At 39.5% G+C, this 20,794-nt stretch overlaps 2 protein-coding genes across 5 annotated transcripts in view; both read right to left on the reverse strand.

The window, feature by feature from the left end:
- Positions 1-225: 225 nt before the first annotated feature.
- IGSF11 (immunoglobulin superfamily member 11) overlaps positions 226-20,794 on the reverse strand; it is a 40,088-nt gene continuing 19,519 nt past the window's right edge. Inside the window, exons 4-6 of one of the 4 annotated variants that reach the window (XM_060099888.1) lie at positions 3,347-3,397; positions 2,314-2,380; positions 226-670 (exon numbers count right to left, since the gene is read on the reverse strand). In XM_060099888.1, the coding sequence (XP_059955871.1) occupies positions 226-670; positions 2,314-2,380; positions 3,347-3,397 (563 nt within the window). Of the gene's footprint in view, positions 671-2,313; positions 2,465-3,274; positions 3,398-20,794 lie in introns of all 4 variants that reach the window. The other 3 variants (XM_060099886.1, XM_060099887.1, XM_060099884.1) reach the window with 3 other exon arrangements.
- Positions 19,615-20,423, reverse strand: LOC132491086 (tetratricopeptide repeat protein 19, mitochondrial-like). The gene is given in 2 exon segments (XM_060099910.1): positions 19,615-20,135; positions 20,138-20,423. Coding segments are annotated over 2 exon segments (804 nt in total). The 5' UTR covers positions 20,421-20,423.

Genomic DNA, 20,794 nt, shown 5'->3' on the forward strand with positions numbered 1-20,794 from the left:
AACAGAATCCTGGGACAGCTGGGGTGGGGGAACAAGTCTTCATGCCGGAGCATCCCAGTTCATTTTACCAATCTTAGAAGCCAGGTCACAGCCCTGCCTCCTTCTTTGTGCTTTTTACTAGGGTCATTGTCAGGAAGGTGTCTTTCCCAACACGCCACCACCCCGCCCCGCCCTGGAATGGGGGCACCCTTTGCTTCTTCTCTGCACACTCCATCTGCTTGCGTCCTAGACCAGGGAGCCAGCCCGACTCTGGGCTGGAACCATGACAGGGACAGCACCAATGCGCTCCAGGCTTGCTTGGCTGATGGTGTAGGAGTGTGTGTACTGAGCCCGGGGCTTCCTGCTGACTGAGCCGTTGCTCCTGGACACGGCCTGCGGTGACGACCCTCTGTTGGCTGTCACTACCAGGGTCTTCTGTGGGGCTGGGGCCAGATGGCTGCCGTTGGCATAGATGGATGGTATGTTGGCGTGGCCCGAGTGGAGGGAGAAGGACTGGCGCAAGTCACTGAAGTGGTCGAGCGACTCTGTGTTTCTGGGCACTTTGGGATTGTTGCTCCAGCAGCGGCTGTTATAGGTATTGGAAGAGGTAAATGTGTTGCTCTCTGAGGAGGACACCTCGGTGTGAAATGCTTTGGCAGAAGAAGGACATTTAGGTGGAAGATCATCCTCCCTGAAAACGAACAAAAATAAAGCTGTTGTTAGGATTTACTTGAGGTTCACCCTACCTACCTGCCCAGGACTCTGTCTTCTCATGTTCAGGTGAATATGTCTGTGAAATTCAAACCCTCAGGACAGACCACACTATCATGAAAGCAAACATGGCAGTCCTGGTGGCCTCGGCTTTGACATTCATTCCCTTTAAGACAATGCTTAGGAAAAATTCTCCCTCAGCTTCTCAGTCCCCAAGAGTAACTAAGAAAGTAGTATCAAATCTCTCAAAAACTGTGTCTTCCAATATAACTGAAAAATATATATGTGTGTGTGTATGTATATGTGTGTGTGTGTGTGTGTGTGTGTGTGTGTGTTTTTCTCTAAATAGGAAAATAGTCCATGAAGAAATCCACTGAACTAGCTGCTGTAAAGCTAGGAAACCAAACTACGGGTGTAGGAACTTCAAAAAACTATTAGAATTGGACTGATGTTATTGTCTTTTGGGGTTTGAGAAATCACTGTGGTATGCTGGTGAGAGGTTTTTCTCATTAATCTTACACTGGGATGAAATCTGTCCCTGCATAGGGTCCAAACCCTTAAGAATTCTAAGAGGCTAAGAGAAGTCATTAAGTTAATTTAAGATGTTAACTAATTCATTTACCATTTTTTTAGTACCAGGCATTTTACTAGATGTTTCATGTGAGAAAAAGACAGCTCCTCTACCCAAGAAGCCTATGGTCAAATGAGGCTGACAATCAATGCAAGAACATCTGCAAGTCTTAAAGGTTGGACAAGGGCCTAAGTCAACTTATGTGAGGAGGTGATGCCTGGACTAAAACCAGATCAAGGAATGTACTGAAGTGATGGATGATCTTAAACCAGATCAAGGAATGTACTGAAGTGATGGATGCAAAGGGAAGGAGTATGGTCCAGGAACAAGGTGGAGGCTACAGAAAAGGCCCTGAGGCATGAGAGAAGACAACCGACTGGAACACAAAGTGATCAGGGAAGTTGTGAGAAGCAGGGAAGCAGGGAAGGGTCAGATTCTGAAGGGCTGTGTATGTAATGCTAAGTAGACTGGAGTCATTAAAGCATTTTCAATAAGGATATTGATGCGATGCCATCTAAGACTGAGCCTGAACCCCCATATCTCCACAATACGGCAAGAGTCACCTTTCTTTCAAGACCGTTTGACATTGTTTCCTTAAGATGTTCATATTCTTGACTGAACTATTTTCAACCAAGCCATACTGCTTTGGTCTATCTGTACAGGTGCTGTTCTTTCTTGCTTTATGTTCGCATCATTTATAAATGCCAATATTAAACACATGTCCTAAACTCACTTTTCTACTATGGCAGCCGCCTAACCCCACCCACCCTGAAGCTATGGGAAGAAACGGGGGAATTCTTCACTTGTGTCCTCCTAGTTGGGCACATGCTAGACTACCCTACCCACCTCCCACCTTTCATGATCCAGTAAATAAAGCTGAGAAGTAAGTACCATGAGGAAGAGTGATATAACATACAAGAAACTATCATTTGGCCACTTTAACTACCTTGGTTAAAGTCATAAGATTAGCAAAGAAATCTTAGCTGCCAAAATGAATAGAAATACAGACATTGGCTATGCCAATGTCAGGATAAATTATCTGACATACAAACCTTATTTCATTCGGAATTTCTTCTTCCTCCTCCTCTTTATTTTTGCTTCTCCAGTAAAAGAATGCCCCTAAAATTAGTGCAATGCAAAAAATGATAATAACTGCACCAGTGCCAATGGCTCCAGCTATTACTCCAATGCTCCTGGGCTGGGCTGCAAAATATATTTAAGGGATAGTTAAAGAAAAAAAAGGAGAGAGAGAGAGAAAGAGAAATAGAATATGCTCACACGACTTCATAAACATAAAAGGCTACCAAAGAATCTTCTTAAAATGTACAAAATTGCCTACAGTATTGTATCCATTTAAAGTTAAACCTCACTGAATTTTCTGTATCCCCAGTGGCTAGGACTAACACACAATAGGCTCACAAACATTTATTGAATGGATGAGCAATTCGTTCAATAAACGAACAGCTGTAGGAGAGCCACAACCAGGGCAGAGCAGGAAAAAGACCACACCTGACTACTTGCCTGACCTGCCCCAAATGAACCTGGCAAGCAGCAGGATAACCTGTTACCTCATCACAGCCAGATCATTCCCTTTTGCAACTGGAATTCAAACAACCCAGAATTCTCAATTAAAGAGAAAATTTCTGCACTGCTTATGTATGACCTGGGCACCCAACATTTAAGCAGATATAAGGGATTAAGAAAAAATACAAGAAGGTCTTGCCATGACCGTAAGATCATTACAAATTTTTAATATGTCTATAGCACTATATAATCAGAACTGATCTGACTAATGATCCTGAGAAGACATTTTATCATAAAGAAGAAGTCGTACTGCTGAGGCTGAGAAGTATACTAACACATCTATTAAATATCTTCAGTAATGATTAAAATCAAAAGAATTTCTATTTAATCTTCAAACAACCTCTAAACAAGCAGAACTTTTCATTCCCTAGTTTAACAAAGATCTTGGCATTCAGACCCAGAGTGGACATCAGAATTTTACATACTTACGAGAAATAACCTGGAGATCCAAAAGACAGGTGCTGGTCCCAATGGCATTAGAAGCCACGCACTGGTACAAACCTGATGACAGGGCGCTGATGTTCCGGATGGTGACTGTTCCCTGGACCTGGTCTGTCACAAAAGTAACAGTCAAGTGAGGATTTAGGAAAGAAAATAAGAAAACCAAAGAAATCAGCAGAAGACTATAAAAAGAGATAAACAGTGAAGAGCTATCAATACCTTTTTTTGGAGAGATTTTTTTGGTTCACGAAGGTTAAAGACTAAAATAATAACATACGTTAAAGACCCGGAGCTATAGAGGACTGTCCTAAATAAGGGCAGTCTTAGAACTTAATCTGCAGATTAGTGTGAGCTCCTAAAGGTGAGCAGCCTTCCCTGAGGAAATGTTGGCTAATGCCTATTTTAGAGAATTTATGATCAGAAACACCAAATTTTAATTCTGAGGAAATGCAATAACATACAAAGTTCAACTCATTATAATAATGTCTGCTTCATACTTGACGGAAAACATATCCTCTCTGTGCTCAAGGGTGTAGACTGTTACTCCCTTCCAACAACTATGAGAACCGTTTGTATAAGTCCAGCTCCTCCAAGAAGTGGACACCAAGACAAGCAGGAGGTTTACTGGAGGAAATGGCAGTAAGGGAAATGGAGAGGAACCTGGAGGAAGCAAGGAGAGGCTCAGACTGCAACACAGCCTTATGGAAGTTTCCACCAGGCTGATGGGGAGTCCTTGAGCCGAGGTCACCTGTTAAAGGCGTCTTAGACCTTGCAGGAACGGGCCTGCATTAGCAGCCCCACTGTGCCCAGTGACTGGCTGGGAGCTGCCCAGGCGAAGCATGGCCTGGGTGCGAAGCAGTGGTGGATGCTGCGGGAAGCCACTGGGGCTGTCAGTCAATTACGTTCCCACAGCAGGAGATCTGAGCCATGCATTTCCCAGGTGACCACACTGCTATTACCAAGAAATATTGCAGTGGTTCACATTTTAGTAACTTATCAACATTAGGATAGTTGATTTATTCCTTACAAACAAAATGCAAATGACTTACAGTGATAATAAAACCCTAAGTTAATAGTTATTACTATGTGCCAAGCACTGGCTAAGCTTTTACACATATGATCTCAATCTTTACACTAACTCTTAGCAGTATTGTTATCATCAATCCCATTGAACAGATAAGGAAACAGAGGCTTTAGATGAGTGATAAGATTACACAGCTGGGCAACAGGAGCTGAATGGAGGGCTGTCCTACCACTAAGCTCAGGCTGCACTGCGGTCTCCCTCAGGACACCACTCAGCCACTCACCGCTCAAAAAAAGCAGCAAATCAGGAAAAGCCTCCTGGTGGCACACTGCTGGCACAAAGTCCACATACTCCTAGGGCAACACCTGGAGCTATCTCTAGCCTGTACTGACAACTTTTACATGAAACTAAGATTTAGTCACCTAGTTTCTTCCGGCAACCTTCATTTCTATTTAGATCAAAGGCAGAAGCAGAGTCATTTAACAAATAAATATTTATTGAGCACCTTTCTGTGTGCTGGATAATTTTTGAGGATGGTTATATCATGATGAACAAGACACACCCAGCCCTGTACCTTAAAGAGACAAGTAGGTGAGAAATCACCATAAGTGGGGTAAGTGTCATCACTAGAGGATACAGAGTGCTTAAGAGGGGCATCTAGTGAGGATGAGCAAATTCTGAAAGACCCCCAGACAGCAACCGCCCTCAGGGTTATCTCCCTGCCTTCTAACATAATATAGTGGGTAGTGTTAACAAATGACTCACCAAACACACCCTGAAATTAACTTCAATATACAGGCCAGGGAAGAGAGGGTTGGGTTTTTTTTTTTTTTTTGCTTTTGTTTTTGTTTTTTAATGGGAGCATTTAAATGGTCGAACCCATACTATATGGATATCTTACTTACTATATAGATATCTTACTATATGGATATCTTACTATATGGATATCTTACTATATGGATATCTTACTGACTTATACTTATGTCTTACTTGGACATTTGAATTGTACTGTACACACCCAAGTCAATATACTTGGTGGTTATTTGGTTCACACTTTTCCTTAAAAACAAACAACTCTGATGGCTACCAATGTATGAGGTTTTTCAGTGAATTCACTCAGATAATTGGGTCCGTCTGGAGGGAAATTGTTTTCTCCTCCTCTGTGTTCTATCTGATTTCCCGGGCTCTCCTTAACCATCCCTCCTATGTGCTCCCCAGCACCCTGTAATCCCTAGTGCTGGAACTTACCCCATTATTATAATTTCTTGCCTACTTGCCTCATTAAGATAAGGGACTCTGTTTGTCTTGTTCATCACTGAATCATCATCCTCAGAAATTACCCAGCACACAGAAAGGTGCTCAATAAATAAATAAATGGGCTATCTTCTTGCGTGTCTAATGTGTACCACCATACACTGCACTAAGAGCTTTACATGTCTCATTTAATCTTACAAACCTTAAGTTTTATATTCCCTACTTTTCAAAGATGAAAAAGCTCAGAGAAGCTATGCAATTGGTCCAAGATCACACAGTACACAAGTAGCAGCACAAAAAATCAGGTCCGTCATGTCCAAAGCTCATAACCACCATACACACACCTGACTTTCTTGTAAGGTATTTAAAACCACAATATTCTGTGAGATGCATCTATAGGATATTTCCTAACCTTGCAATCAATGTCCCAATGCTGTGAGTATTAAACTAAGCCGTCTGTCTAACCCCACCTTCAATATGTTAGCAAATGTCATCATGCAAGAAAACCATAATCTCTGGGCAACTAACCCCACAATTTCACACACTGTGTTGTTGTTTTGCTAAATCCTGAAATTCTAGAAATTTGATCAGCTCACACCAAACCAGTGATTTTGTTGACACTTCCATAGAGAGAATTTGGTAAATTTTTAACAGCTGATCTAAGCAGCATTCTGGCACACAGAAAGAGGTAAACTGTAAAGATTCTAAAATAAAATAAAATGACAACTTCAAAAAAAAGGTGAAGTCACTGTTCCTTCCTCCTCAGTGAGGCTGACACACCACGCCGGAGTGAACTCAGAACGTAATCAGAGAATGGGACAGACACATGAGTAAGACAGGTCTAACCAGAAGCAGAAGAGGGCTGTTGAGGTAGTCGAGCCAACAACGCACCTCTGCAGCCAGCACCTGACTGCCCCCTGCCACAGGCACAGGGCCCTTTCTGAAACGAAATGGGCTGATTCCTCAATCTGTCACTTCACTTGGCCTGCTCTGGAGCAGAGTAATTTGTTGAAATGAAGTTAGAGAATAAATATTCTTTAGATCTTCTTTCTTTTAAAGAATAGGGGAAGTTCAGCAGTGTGGATCTGCAGTTTGGAAAGCAACAAATTGCATCACACCCCAGTTCACAGCAATACTGTATCCCACACAAGCTGTGTATCTGGACCAGAAGCCCTACAGAATTTAGAGAGAAATAAATATAAGTGCACACTTCCACTTCCATCCTTTCTCCTTAGCTCCAGAACCACTTCTCTGCTGCCTAGTAGACGGTGCACTGGCTAAGAGCATGTGTTCTAGACTCAGGCAGCCTGGCGTGGAACCTGCTCTACCACCTGCTAGCCAGGTGGTCAGGAATGTGCTACCTCTTCTGCATCTATGTTTTTGATTCCTCGTGTGTGACATGGAACTGCCAACATGCTTCTACATCACAGGCTACTGTGAGGACTGAGTGAGATAATGCACAGTGCCTGGCAAGGCTTCCACATTGGAATTCCCTCTTGGCATCGCATGGGAAATTTATATCTTTTTCTGATTCATAAGAAAAATCAAGAAATTGGGAAAATGTTGAATGTCTCCAAATCCCAATAAATTTTAATATTCAGGATTTGAGCTTGAGAGATCAGACTTCCAAAATCAAATTATTCTATATTTTATATGATTTATGCATTTTTAAAATAATAATGCATGATCATAATAATAAACAGTGAGTCATTTCTTACATAAAAATTTCAGAAGTATTCTGTAGAAAAAAATAATGAATACATGGTTTATTGCTATTTGAACCAATATATTATGACATACTATATATTTCAAAAATATGTAAAAAATTATCTCAACCAGATATATTTGATGATAAAAAATAGTAGAAATGGGAACATTAACACAAAATAAATGCCAAAGTAAAACCTATTTAAAAACTCAAAGATAGTATCACAAATACTTAATATTTAAACTCTGTCAGTCTAAAAGAAAATTTAAAAACACTATACAGCATTATGTATCCAACAGTCTTGATCTTTGTTTCATGCCAAATTTTCCAGACATAGAAAGAAAATTTTATTTCCTTTCTGTGTTGATGTTGGCTGAATTAGGATGGAGATGGACAGGGGAGACAGAGAGAACCTGTCCCCACTAAGAGAACATCCTAAGCACCTCTGACGCAGACGTGAAGACACACGCTGCTTCATATTAGTTCATCTCCTTTATTTAACAGTAAAAATACTCTGCCTTTTTGCCCTGATTTTCATTTTGTCACTGAAATAGGTATTACTTTTGTCAATTCAGATTTTAAATCCATTTCTGATTTCATGTCAGTGTATTCTACAGCAATATTCCCATCTACTTCTCTTTGCATTTCTGCTATTATTTTCAAAGAACTGTAATCTACGGCAAATACTCAAACACTAGAAAACACCAGTGGACATTACTGGGCAATATTTGAATAATGCAAGATTTATATCTCCTTGGTATTAATAACACTGCATAGAATCACACATCAAAATACTAAGCTAAGGATTTATTTTACTTCTAAAATCTGTTATTTATTGGAATACCACTCATGGCATTTGTATAAAATATAATGGCTCATCACTGGCAACAGGCGGGTCAGGAACACACACTTACAACATGGCAACAGCTACAATTAAGACTAACTGATTAGCTTGTGACTACTTTTCTCCTACATATTTCGGTCTAGGTTCCCAGAAATGCTGACTCTGAGCAGTCTTGCTTTTAACTTGATATCAGTAGATTCTTTCAGATCAAGATGTCTCTATGTTGATTGTTAAGATTTAATTATCAAAGGAGAATGGTGCTTAGTGCTCAAGAAACATCACCTGTTACCATTATCATTATTTCAGTCCCCATCTAGAGGTCTCAGAGGACCACTACCTCAATGCTTCCCTCAAGCAAAACTCTCAGTATATCTTCCCTGAGTTAATAGTTACTGTTCATTCAATAGCTTAAGACAGAAATCTCAGTTAACTTTGACTCTTCTCTGAGTCCCAGTGTATCATCAAGCTCCATGTCTTGTTGATTTCTGGCTTCCATCTTTCTCGAATCCCACCCTGCCTCTATCCATTCTCCATCCTTATCAGCAGGTCCTTAGTTCAGGCCTTCTTCATTTCTTGATGGAGCTATTATCAAAGCCTCCTATCTGTGACCTGGCTGCCAATCTCTCATCCTGATTGCTGAGGCTGTTTCTAAAATGCAGATCTAGATATCTTCTCTGGCTTTATAAAAAGGCCAGTCAATATCCACAGTCTCAAGGACAGCATCCAAATTCTTTGAAAGCTATACAATGACTCCCACAATCTGGACCTGAACTTGCCAACCTCCCCTCTGGTCAAGCCTTCATGAATCTTTATGTCAGATCATGAATCTTTATTCACGATCAAAGGTCAAACCTTCGTGAATCTTTATTCATAATTCTTCTCACTTTAAAATGTCAAAATTTTTAGTGTGCGTGGGGTCAAGATGGTAGAGTAGGAGGACTGGGCTCATCTCCCTCATGAATACATCAAAGCTACAACTATATAGAGAACAAATCTCACTGAAATCAACCTGGGGACCAGCAGGATGGCTCTTCTACAACCAAGGCTGTAAAGAAAGATCCACACAGAGTCTGGTAGTAAGGGAGGAGAAGCGATCTGGTTGGGACCCCCACCTCTAGAGGGGGACACAGAAGAGGAGGGGATATCACAGGCTCGAGGATGCTCCCTGGGGAGCGAGGGGTCTGAGCCACATATTAGGCAGCCCAGCCCTGGGGTCCAGCACTAGGAAGACAAGCCCCCTTGGTGGTCTGAAAACTAACGTGGCTTACTGGAGGGCTGTAAGAAACCAAGACTACACTCTTGAAGAGTACATGCACAGACCTACTTGCTGCCAGTCTCAGCACAGAAGCAGCAGACTGGAAACTGTGTGGAGCTCTGGCCAGCCTGCCAGGACCACCCTGGCATGCCCCCATCTGGCAATGGCAACCTGCTCCAGCCCCTCTTGTTCCAAAGCTGCTCTCCACTAAGGTGGAGGCTGCTGTTGCCAACAAGTGTGCACACACTTTGAGAGAAGAGAACTTGGTCTGACCCCGGCCCTGCCTCTGACCAGGGCAAAGGCAGCCATGGCCAGTGCATGGTTTGGTGCACACACTCAGAAGGGTGAAAGGCTAGCTCCAGGGCAGAAACAGCCATCCCCTGAGCACGTGTCCCTGCACATACTGGGGAGGGAGCCAGCCCAGTAGTGTGGAACCAACCCCTCTGGCCCCGACCTAGCCTCTAACCCAGGTGCACACACTGGAGAAAAAGTGAAAGCAGCATAGAAGTGCAGCCCCAAACCCTAAGGTCCTGGCCATACCCCAAACCAAGGTTGAGAATGCCATCACACCTGGGAGAAATCCAATTCCCTCAGAGGTCCTGCTCCAACCCCTATGTCCCCAATCCCACCCCCCTGATAGGCCACTGAGCACAGGAGAAGCTCCAACTCACACCTGGCTCCAGCTCTAGGCCCTCCATCTCCATCCCTACCACCCATCAAGGTGGTAGCTGCCAGCACACCCCAGGTGAAGACACAGCCCATGCTCATTTCAGATCCAGTTCTCCCACCAAAGCCACTGGGCACATGAAGACTGCATAGGGACATTCCCACACAAGGACACACCTTCAAGACTGGGAAAGGTAACTGTTTCACCTAATTTCACAGAGTCAGAGAAAGTTCAACAAAATAAGAAGAGGAAGGAATATGTTTCAAGCAAAAAACAAAAACAAAAACAAAAAACCTTGACAAAACCCTAATAAAACAGAGATAAGTAATTTACCTGATAAACAGTTCAAAGCAATGGTAATGAGAATGACAACTGAACTTGAGAAAAGAATATATGAACACAGTGAGAACTTTAATAGAGAACTAGAAAACATAAAAAAGAACCAGACACAGCAGAAAAATATAGTAAGTGAAATGAAAAATACAGTAGAGGGAAGTAACAGCAGATAAAGTGATACAGAAGAATGCACAAGTGATCTGAAAGACAGAATAATGGAAATCACCCAGTCAGAACAGCAAAAAGAAAAACAGATTTAAAAAGTGAGAATAGTTTAAAGGACCTCGAGGACAACATAAGTGTACTAACATTTGCATTATAGGAGTCCTAGAAGGAGAAGACAGAGAGAGAGAGAAAGAAGTAGAAAATGTATTTGATGAAATTATGGTTGAAAACTTCCTGAACGTGAAAAAGGAAACAGATATACAGGTCCAAGAAGCACAGAGAGTCCCAAACAAGATGAACCCAAAGAGACTCACACCAAGAACAAAAATGGCAAAAGTTAAAGATAAAGAGAGAATTTTAGAAGCAGCAAGAGAAAAACCAAGAGTCACATACAAGGGAACCAATATAAAGCTATCAGCTGATTTTTCTGCAGAAACTTTGCAGGCCAGAAGGGAGTGGCATGATATATTCAAAGTGCTGAAAGGGAGAAAACCTACAACCTAGGACACTCTACCCTGCAAGATTATCATTTACAATTGAAGGAGAGATACAAAGCTCCTCAAACAAGCAAAAACGGAGAGATCATCAATACTAAGCTGACCTTACAAGAAGCATTAGAGGGTCTTCTTTAAGTAAAAAAGGCTACAACAAGAAATAAGAAATTATAGGAAGGGAAAAATCCCACTGGTGAAAGCAAATATATAGGAAAGGCTCAGAATCAACCAGTTAAGCAAATGAGCACAAAGGTTATGAGACAAAAATTGTAAAGTCAACTTTAACTACAATAAACAGTTAAGGGATTGACACAAAGATATAAAATATGACATCAAAAACAGAAAATGTGGGGGAGAGGAATAAAAATGTAGTACTTTTAGAATGTGCTTAAACTTAAGTGACTATCAGTTTAAAACAAGCAAATATAGTTATAGGTCAACATATATGAACTCCACGGTAAGAGAAAATCAAAAACCTACAATAGGTACACAAAAACTACAGAGAAAGAAACACAAACATAACACTAAAGAAAATCACCAAACCACAAGGGAAGAGACTAAAAGAAGAAGAAAAGAACAGGGAAGAACTACAAAAACAACCAGAAAACAAGTAATAAAATGGCAATAAGTACTTACCTATCAATAAGCACTTTAAATGTCAATGGACTAAATGCTCCAGTCAAAAGACATAGGGTGGCTGATGAGATAAAACAAACAAGACCCATCTATATGCTGCCTACAAGAGACTCACAGTGCTAAAACCCACATAGACTAAAAGTGGGAGAATGGAAAAAGATATTCCATGCAAATGGAAACAATAAGAAAGCTGGGGTAGCAACACTCATATCAGACAAAGTAGACTTTAAAATAAAGTCTATAAAAAAAGACAAAAAGGTCATTATATAATGGTAAAGGGATCAATACAAGAGGAGGATATAGAATTCATTAACATATATGCACATAATATAGGAACACCAAAATATATAAAGCAAATGTTAATAGATATAAAGGAAGAAATTGACAATAATACAATAATAGTAAGGGACATTAACACCTCACTTACATCAATGGATAGATCATCCAGACAGAATATCAATAAAGAAACAGTGGCCTTAAATGACACAGTAGACCAGATGGACTTAATAGATATCTATAGGACATTCCATACCAAACAAAAGAATGCATTCTTTTCAAATGCACATGGAATGTTCTCCAGGATAGATCAACTGTTAGGCCACAAAACAAGTCTCAACAAAATTAAAAGGGATATAAATTATATCAAACATATTTTCCAACCATAATTGTATGAAACTAGAAATCAATTATAGGAATAAAAATAGGAAAATCACAAATACATAGAGACTAAACAACATGTTACCAAAAAACTAATGGGTCAATGAAGAAATCAAAGAGGAAATCAGAAAATACCTTGAGACAAAAGAAAATAAAAACACAATTTTCCAAAATTTATGGGATGTAGCAAAAGCCGGTCTACTGGGGTAAGTTTATAGCAATACAGGCCTTCTTCAAGAAACAAGAAAAATCTCAAATAAACAACCTAACCTACCATCTAAAGAAATGAGGGAAAAAAAAAAAAACAAAGTCAGAAAAAGGAAGGAAATAATAAAGATCAGAGTGGAAATAAATAAAAGAGACCAAAAGAAAAGAAAAGATCAGTGAAACCAAGACCTAGTTTTTCAAAAAGATAAGCAAAATTAATAAGCTTTTTGCCAGGCTCATTGAGAAAAAAAGAAAGAAGACACAAATAAACAAAATAAGAAATGAAAGAGAATAAATTACAACTGATATCACAGAAATACAATCATAAGAGAATACTATGAACAGTTATATGCTGACAAATTGGTCGAGCTAGAAGAGATGGATAAATTCCTAGAAACATACAATCTTCCAAGACTGAATCAGGAAGAAATAGATAACCTGAACAAACTGATTACTAGTATTGAAAATGAATCAGTAATTAAAAAAAAAAAAAAAAAAAAAAAACCTCCCAACAAAGAAAAGTCCAGGACTAGATAGCTTCACAGGGGAATTCTACCAAACATATACAGAAGAGTTCATACCTATCCATCTTATACTGTTACAAAAATTAAAGAGGAAGGAACACTCCTAAATTCATTCTATGAGGCCACCATCACCCTGATACCAAAACTAGATAACAATACTACCCTAAAAATTACAGGTCAATATTTCTGAAGAACAAAGATGCAAAAACCCTCAATAAAATATCAGCAAACCAAATTCAACAGTATATAAAAAGAATCATACACCTTGATCAAGTAGGATTTATTCCAGGGATGCAAGGATGGTGTAGTATCCACAAATCAGTCAATGTGATATACCACATTAACAAAAGGAAGGATAAAAATCACATGATCATTTAGATAGATGCAGAAAAAGCATCTGACAAAATTCAACACCCATTCATGATAAAAAACTCTCAACATAGCTGGTATAAAAGAACATATCTCAAAATAATAAAGGCCATTTATGACAAACCCACAGCTAACAACATACTCAATGGGGAAAATCTGAGAGTTTTTCCTCTAAAATCAGGAACAAGACAAGCATGTCCATTCTCACTATTTCTATTTAACACAACATTGGAGGTCCTAACCACAGCTATCAGATAATAAAAATTTAAAAAGGGAAGAAGTAAAACTGTCACTATTTGAAGATGATACAATGCTGTATATAGAAAGCCCTAAATTCTCCACCAAAAAACTATTAAAACTAATAAATGAATTTAATCAAGTTGCATGATATAAGATCAATATACAGAGATCTGCTTCTTTTCTATACATCAATAATAAACTATCAGAAAGGGAATACAAGAAAGAATCCCATTTATAATCATAACAAAAAGAATAAAATACCTAGGAATAAATTTAACCAAGGAGATGAAACACCTATACTTAGAAAACTATAACACACTGATGAAGGAAACTGAACATGATACAAAGATATGGAAAGATATCCTGTGTTCATGGATTGGAAGAACTAATATTATTAAAATGTCCATACTAACCAAAGCAATCTACAGATTTAATGCAATCCCTATCAAAATACCCATGACATTTTTCACAGAAATAAAACAAATGATCCTAAGATTCATATGGAACTGCCAAAGACCCCTAATATCCAAAGCAATCTTTAGGGAAAAAAAAAACCCCAAAGTTGGAAGTATAATCCTCCCTGACTTCAGAATATAATACAAAGCTACAGTAATCAAAACAGTATGTTACAAAAAACAGACACATAGATCAATGAAACAGAATAGAGAGTCCAGAAATAAACTCATGCACACATGGGTCAGTTAATCTATAAGAAAGGAGGCAAAAATATACAATGGGAAAAGTCAGTCTCTTCTATGAGTGGTGTTGGGAAAACTGAACAGCTAGCTACCTGTAAAAAGATGAAATTAGAACATTTTGTCACACCACATACAAAAATAAATTCAAAATGGATTAAAGACTTATGGGCTTCCCTGGTGGCGCAGTGGTTGAGAGTCCACCTGCCGATGCAGGGGACACGGGTTCGTGCCCCGATCCCGGAAGATCCCACATGCCGCGGAGCGGCTGGGCCCGCGAGCCATGGCCGCGGAGCCTGTGTGTCCGGAGCCTGTGCTCCGCAACGGGAGAGGCCACAGCAGTGAGAGGCCCGCGTACAGCAAAAAAAAAAAAAAAAAGACTTAAATGTAGGATTGAAAACTATAAAACTCCTAGAAAAAAACACAGGCAATACACTCTTTCACATAAGTGTTACCAATATTTTTGGACCTGTTTCTTTAGGCAAGGGAAGCAAAAGCAATAATAAACAAATGGAATCTAATTAAACTTAAAGGCTTTTACACAGTGAAGGAAACCACATACAAAATGAAAAATATAACCTACTGAATGGGAGAAGATATTTGAAAATGGCATGCTGGTAATGGGTTAATATCCAAAATACATAAACAGTTCATACACCTCAATATCTAAAAAGCAAACAACCTGGTTAAAAATTGCGCAGAAGACCTGACTAGACATTTTTCCAAAGAAGACATACAGATGGCCAACAGACATACGAAAATATGTTCAACATTGCTAGTCATCAGGGAAATGCAAATCGAAAGCACAACGAGCTATCACTTCACACTGTCAGAATTGCTACTGTAAAAAAGACAACAAATAATAAACGTTGGCAAGGATATAGAGAAAAGGGAACATACACTGTCAGTGGGAATGTAAATTTTTATACCCACTATGGAAAACAGCATGGAGGTTTTTCAAAGAAACTGAAAATAGAACTTCCATATGATCCAGCCATTCCACTGCTGGGTATATATCCAAAGAAAATGAAAACATAAATTCAAAAAGATGTATGCAACCTAATGTTCATAGCAGCATTATTTACAATAGCCAAAATATAGAAGCAACCTAAATGTCCATCAACAGATGAAAGGATAAAGAAGATGTGGTGGGGGGGAATACACGAATACACACACACACACACACACACACACACACACACAGAGGAATACTCAGCCATAAAAAAGAATGAAATTTTGCCATTTGCAACAACATGGATGGGCCTGGAGGGTATTGTTCAGTGAGGTAAATCAGATAGAGAAAGACAAAAACTGTATGTTTTCACTTATATATGGAATCTAAAAAATAAAACAAATGAATGAACATAACAAAACAGACTCATAGATACAGAGACCAAACTAGGGGTTACCAGTGGGGAAAGTGGTTGGTGGAGGGTCAAGGAAGGGGAAGGGAATTAAGAGGTACAAACTACAAGGTATATATATATAAAAAAAAGATACAATGATGTAATGTACAACACAGGAAATATAGCCAATATTTTATAATAACTTTAAATGGAGTATAATCTATAAAAATACTGAATCACCATGTTGTATATCTGAAACTAATATAACATTGTAAATCAACTATACTTCAACAAAAAAGTCAAACTTTTATGCTTGTAAGATTTTGCATGCATGGTTCTCTCTATTGATAATAACCGCTTTTACCTGGTAAAACATCTACTCATCCCTTAAGATCCTTTTCTTCTCAGGAATTTCATTCCCTATAAAGTCCTTCCTAAACTCTTCAGGGAGAATTAATACTTCTATCATTTTAACTTTATAGCACTATAAACACTTTTATAGCATTAAATACATAGCACTGTAGTTATCTCTTTATATTGCTCTCCCCCATTAAACAGTGAACTCTAGAATGGAGATATATCTCTTTATTTTTATATTCCTTTACCTTCCCCAACACTCTACCCTAAAGCAGTTGCACAGAATAAGTGTTGTGTCTGTGTACACACACACACACACACACACACACACACAACTAAAAGAATGGATGAATGTATGAACAAATGAATACAGTTATGATAATTGCTCATATTTAATTTTTTCAGAAGAGGGAGTAATGAACACTGCATAGGACTAGCTTCTTTATGTCTGAGGGCAAAATAAAGGGGAAATCTTATCTTTGGTCAGAATAACATCTCGATGAAGAGGAAATAAGCCCCTGTTTATTGGGCAAATTAAGTGGCTGAAGACTCTTCTGCTCCCCATGAGAGAAAAATGGACACACTCTCACTGGGAAGGGAAACAGAGCGGGAGTTTAAGAAGGAGAATCAAGATTCCTGAGGCTTCCCAGCCTGGCAGGAGAATGGCAGTGCTTTCTATCAGAGGACTCTGGGCAAACCTGGTATCCTCTCTGGGCCTCAGTCTCCTCCCTTGTAACATGATAGTGTTGGACTACAGTGATAGTTAAGATGTTCCATCTATGATCTCCATATCAGGTTCTGCACAGAGTTCTCAAGCAAGCAGGAGAGTTAATCATCTCTCTTCGCTGCATTAAATTATGAAAGGATAAGGACAACAGAAGATTTCTTAGGAACCATGAAGGAAAAATGCATAATTTATAAAGAACATTGAAATAATCAGTAGAAGGTATGGGATAGGGTGTAAAAGAAAAAGCTGGGTAAATAGAAAACATAAAATATGGTATTTGAAATTAACTTAAGTATATCCATTATCAAAATTAATGTAAATGGATTCAATCAATCAAAGGAAAAATGTTCTCAGATTGTAGACTGGAAACCAAACTAGATCCAGACATGCTGTTTACAAGAGATACACCTAAAACATAAAGCATGGAAACCCGGAAGTAAATGAACCATAAAAGAGAAACATAACAATAAGAATTAACCAAAGAAAGCTACTACAGGGGTTTTGATATCAGTTAAAATAACACAAAAATGCATATTAAGCATAGAGAAACAGTGAGATATAACAACCTATAAGCAACAGAGGCCCAGGATAGGCTAAAAAAAAGAAGGCATAATTGACAAATCCACAATCCTACTATGTAATTTTTAAACAAATCTCTCATATAAAATACTAGCTGAAACAAATAAAATATTGGTAAAGATATAAAGTATTTGAATAATACGACTAACAAATATAAATTTTAAGAAATATATATGTATACATACCCCCATTGAAGCACCTGTAACTGGACAAAATAGCTCCTACTATTCTCTGCCTTGCTTACTCCATGCCAAACACACTGTCTTCTTTGTCCTAAAACACCTCTGTCTTATTCGTAGTGTTTCAGAGAACAGAAAAAGAGGAAGAACTGCCCGACTCATTTTATCATCTGATACTAAAACTCAACGAAGGATAACACAAGACAGAAAAATATGGGCCATTCTCATTTATGATCACAGATGAGAAAGTTCTATTAAAATATTAGCATACTGTATATTAGCAATTTATTAAAAACTAATCACAAATAGACTTTATTCCAGAAATGGAGGGGGGTTTTAATGTTTGAAAAATCTATTAACTTAATTCACTTGTTGACATTTGGGGCTGGATAATTCTTTATTGTGGGGGCTGAGCTGTGCATATAGGATGTTAAGCAGTACCCCTGGCCTCTACCTACTAGCTGCCAGTAGCACCTTCCTCACAGCTGTGACAACCAAAAATGTCTCCAGATACTGCCAAATGAAACTGTCCCTGGTTGAGAACCCACTGATGCAGAGGCTGATGAACTGTCTCATGCATTATGCTTCCACTTAATGGGACCTGGGCCAACTATACAGGCCTAATGAAACACTGCCCAGACTGCTATATTTTGCTTCAGATAATATCCATCAAACATAGTTTTCACTTATTTTAGAATTCAAAGTTTTATATACCAAAAGAACAATACTAAATCCACTTTATTATTCCTCTGTATAAAATCAAAGTATACCTCCACAGGATGCTGGTTTTAAATTTACTCAATATCTAGTATCCACATGTAAACTATATGAGGACAACTTTTTGGTAACTTTTACTGCGACATAATTTTATTTTATTTATTTATTTTATTGCAGAGTGTCTAGTTTATTATGAAAGGGTTCTCCCAGTATGTACACAGGAACCCAAACTATCAGTTTATCCTGCCCACCACCCCCCCACAAAGGCATATCAGCAACAACAGGGTTCCTTCATGGTACCTAGAAAAATTGCAGAACTGCTGGGGTGAAAACATCATCGATGCCCCCTGTGTTGTGTACTTTACACACTCTGAGGCAGTGTGATAAAGCTCTCAACACAGCAGCCTATCCAGGTAAGGTCATCCACCAAATGCATTCTCCCAGGGCTAAGAGACAATCTCACTACACACGAAGATACTAAGACCCAAACTCCAAAAGCCAGAGCTAGGGTCCAGGGCACTGGTTCTTCTACAGCGCCAGTAGGACACATCAGAGCGACTGGGAAGCTTTCAACACTACACCTATAGGGCCCCACTCAGAGTCAGAGGGTTTGGGGACACCTGTGACTGGATGCAGAGGAGTGAATGCTCAGAGAGCAGGGATGCAGGAGGTCGTCATTCCTTGCCCTCCTTTTTCATAGTTGTATATAACCAGATACATACAAAAACATACAGTTCACTTTTATTTATAATCAAATGGGCACTATACTTTCAAGTGCCTAATTCCCACTTTAAAACTTCATGCTGGATGCTCGTGGCAGGCCAAGATATTACTTTTTTATGCATTAAATCCCACACTGGGCTTCAGGAGATAGATGATAAGAGAAAATAACTCACCGTCATCCCCCTTTGCCATGAGACCGGTAGCTCTGGTCTGCCAGGTATTGATAAAATAAGAGAAGGCAGCAAATCGGTGGACAAAAATCTTAGGGGAGAGATGCCTGGCTGAAATACCAGTCTCTACCCCAGAGGGAAACTGGCCTCTCTTAATCTAGAGCTATACTCAGACCAGCATGGACAGCACCTAAGCAACCATCTGTTACAATGGAAAGTATCAACTGACACCTGTCCTTAGACGCAAAATCAGGTGGGGGTGAAAGTTTTCTTTGCACAACAGAAGTGGCTATGTATACAGTGTATACAGCCTGTCCTCCACCAAGGCTAAGTTGAGGGGACTTGAGTATCAAGGACAAAGGATTTAAGCCAATGATTACGGTGCTGCTGGGACTGGAATAAGAGGTGTTACTAGGCGTTCCCTACAACAAAAAGGGGTCTAGAGCTTAGTAAGGTTACGACAAAGGTCTCCTTTTTCCTGAAAGCTCAGCCAGCTCTTCCCTGATGTGCTGCGCAGAAACCTCATCTCTTTTCAGCTTTGCTCGCTTCAGTGCTTCCTGGTAGATCTCTTCTGCTTGTGCATATCGTGCTCTGTGCGTCAGGGCTGCAGCCAGATTACTGAGCAGCACTTGGAGCTCAGGGTGCTCCGCCTGTCTCGCCAGGTCTGACACCCTCTGTGCGTGAACACAGGCCTCGTCAGAGCGGCCCTGTGCATCCAGGGTGGTGGCCAGGTCACTCAGCAGCATGATGGTCTGTGGGTGTCTTTCTCCTAGTATTTCTTCAGAGATCTGTAAAGCTTCCTCATACATCCTCTGTGACTGTGATGGCTGCTTGGAGAACAGAAGGTAGCTGGCACAGGTGTCTAGGCACATGCCCAAGAGGAGATGGGTGTTGGCTTTCTCTTCCACTGACAAAGTGTCTTCTGATAATTCCTTTTCTCTTTCAATTTTTTCCTCTAGAGTTGAAATGCAGAATTATAGCCAGCAACAGCCAATTCCTGTCTATTCTGAGCAGTATAAATAGTGGCCAGCTTTAGAGAGATTTCTATTATTGCATTGTCTTCCTGTTGCATGGCCCCTCCAAGCAAGTAACTCATTGTTGCTCTAAAAAGTTTTTCCGCATTTTCAAGCTGACCCCGTATAAATGATAAGTAGGCCGTCACATCATAAGTGTAAGTGATGGTCTTCATGTTATCACTCTTATAGGCAAGATGAAGAGCATCATGCAAAATTAGCTTCGCCTCTTCTGGCTCATCTTTCATGATACACAACTGCCAGCCGCAGCAGGTGTGAAATTGTGAAATTTTTTGTTCTAGTTCTGTGAAAAATGCCATTGGTAGTTTGATAGGGATTGCACTGAATCTGTAGGTTGCTTTGGGTAGTACAGTCCTTTTCACAATGACTTGGATTCTTCCAATCCAAGAATGTGGTGTATCTCTCCATCTGTCTGTATAATCTTTAATTTCTTTCATCGGTGTTATACTTTTCTGCACACAGGTCTTTTGTCTCCTTAGGTAGGTTTATTCTTAGGTATTTTATTCTTTTTGTTGCAGTGCTAAATGGGAGTGTTTCCTTAATTTCTCTTTCAGATTTTTCATCATTCGTGTATAGGAATGCAAGAGATTTCTGTGCATTA

The sequence above is a fragment of the Mesoplodon densirostris genome, chromosome 5 (assembly GCF_025265405.1).
Source record: "Mesoplodon densirostris isolate mMesDen1 chromosome 5, mMesDen1 primary haplotype, whole genome shotgun sequence".
Lineage (NCBI taxonomy): Eukaryota > Metazoa > Chordata > Mammalia > Artiodactyla > Ziphiidae > Mesoplodon > Mesoplodon densirostris.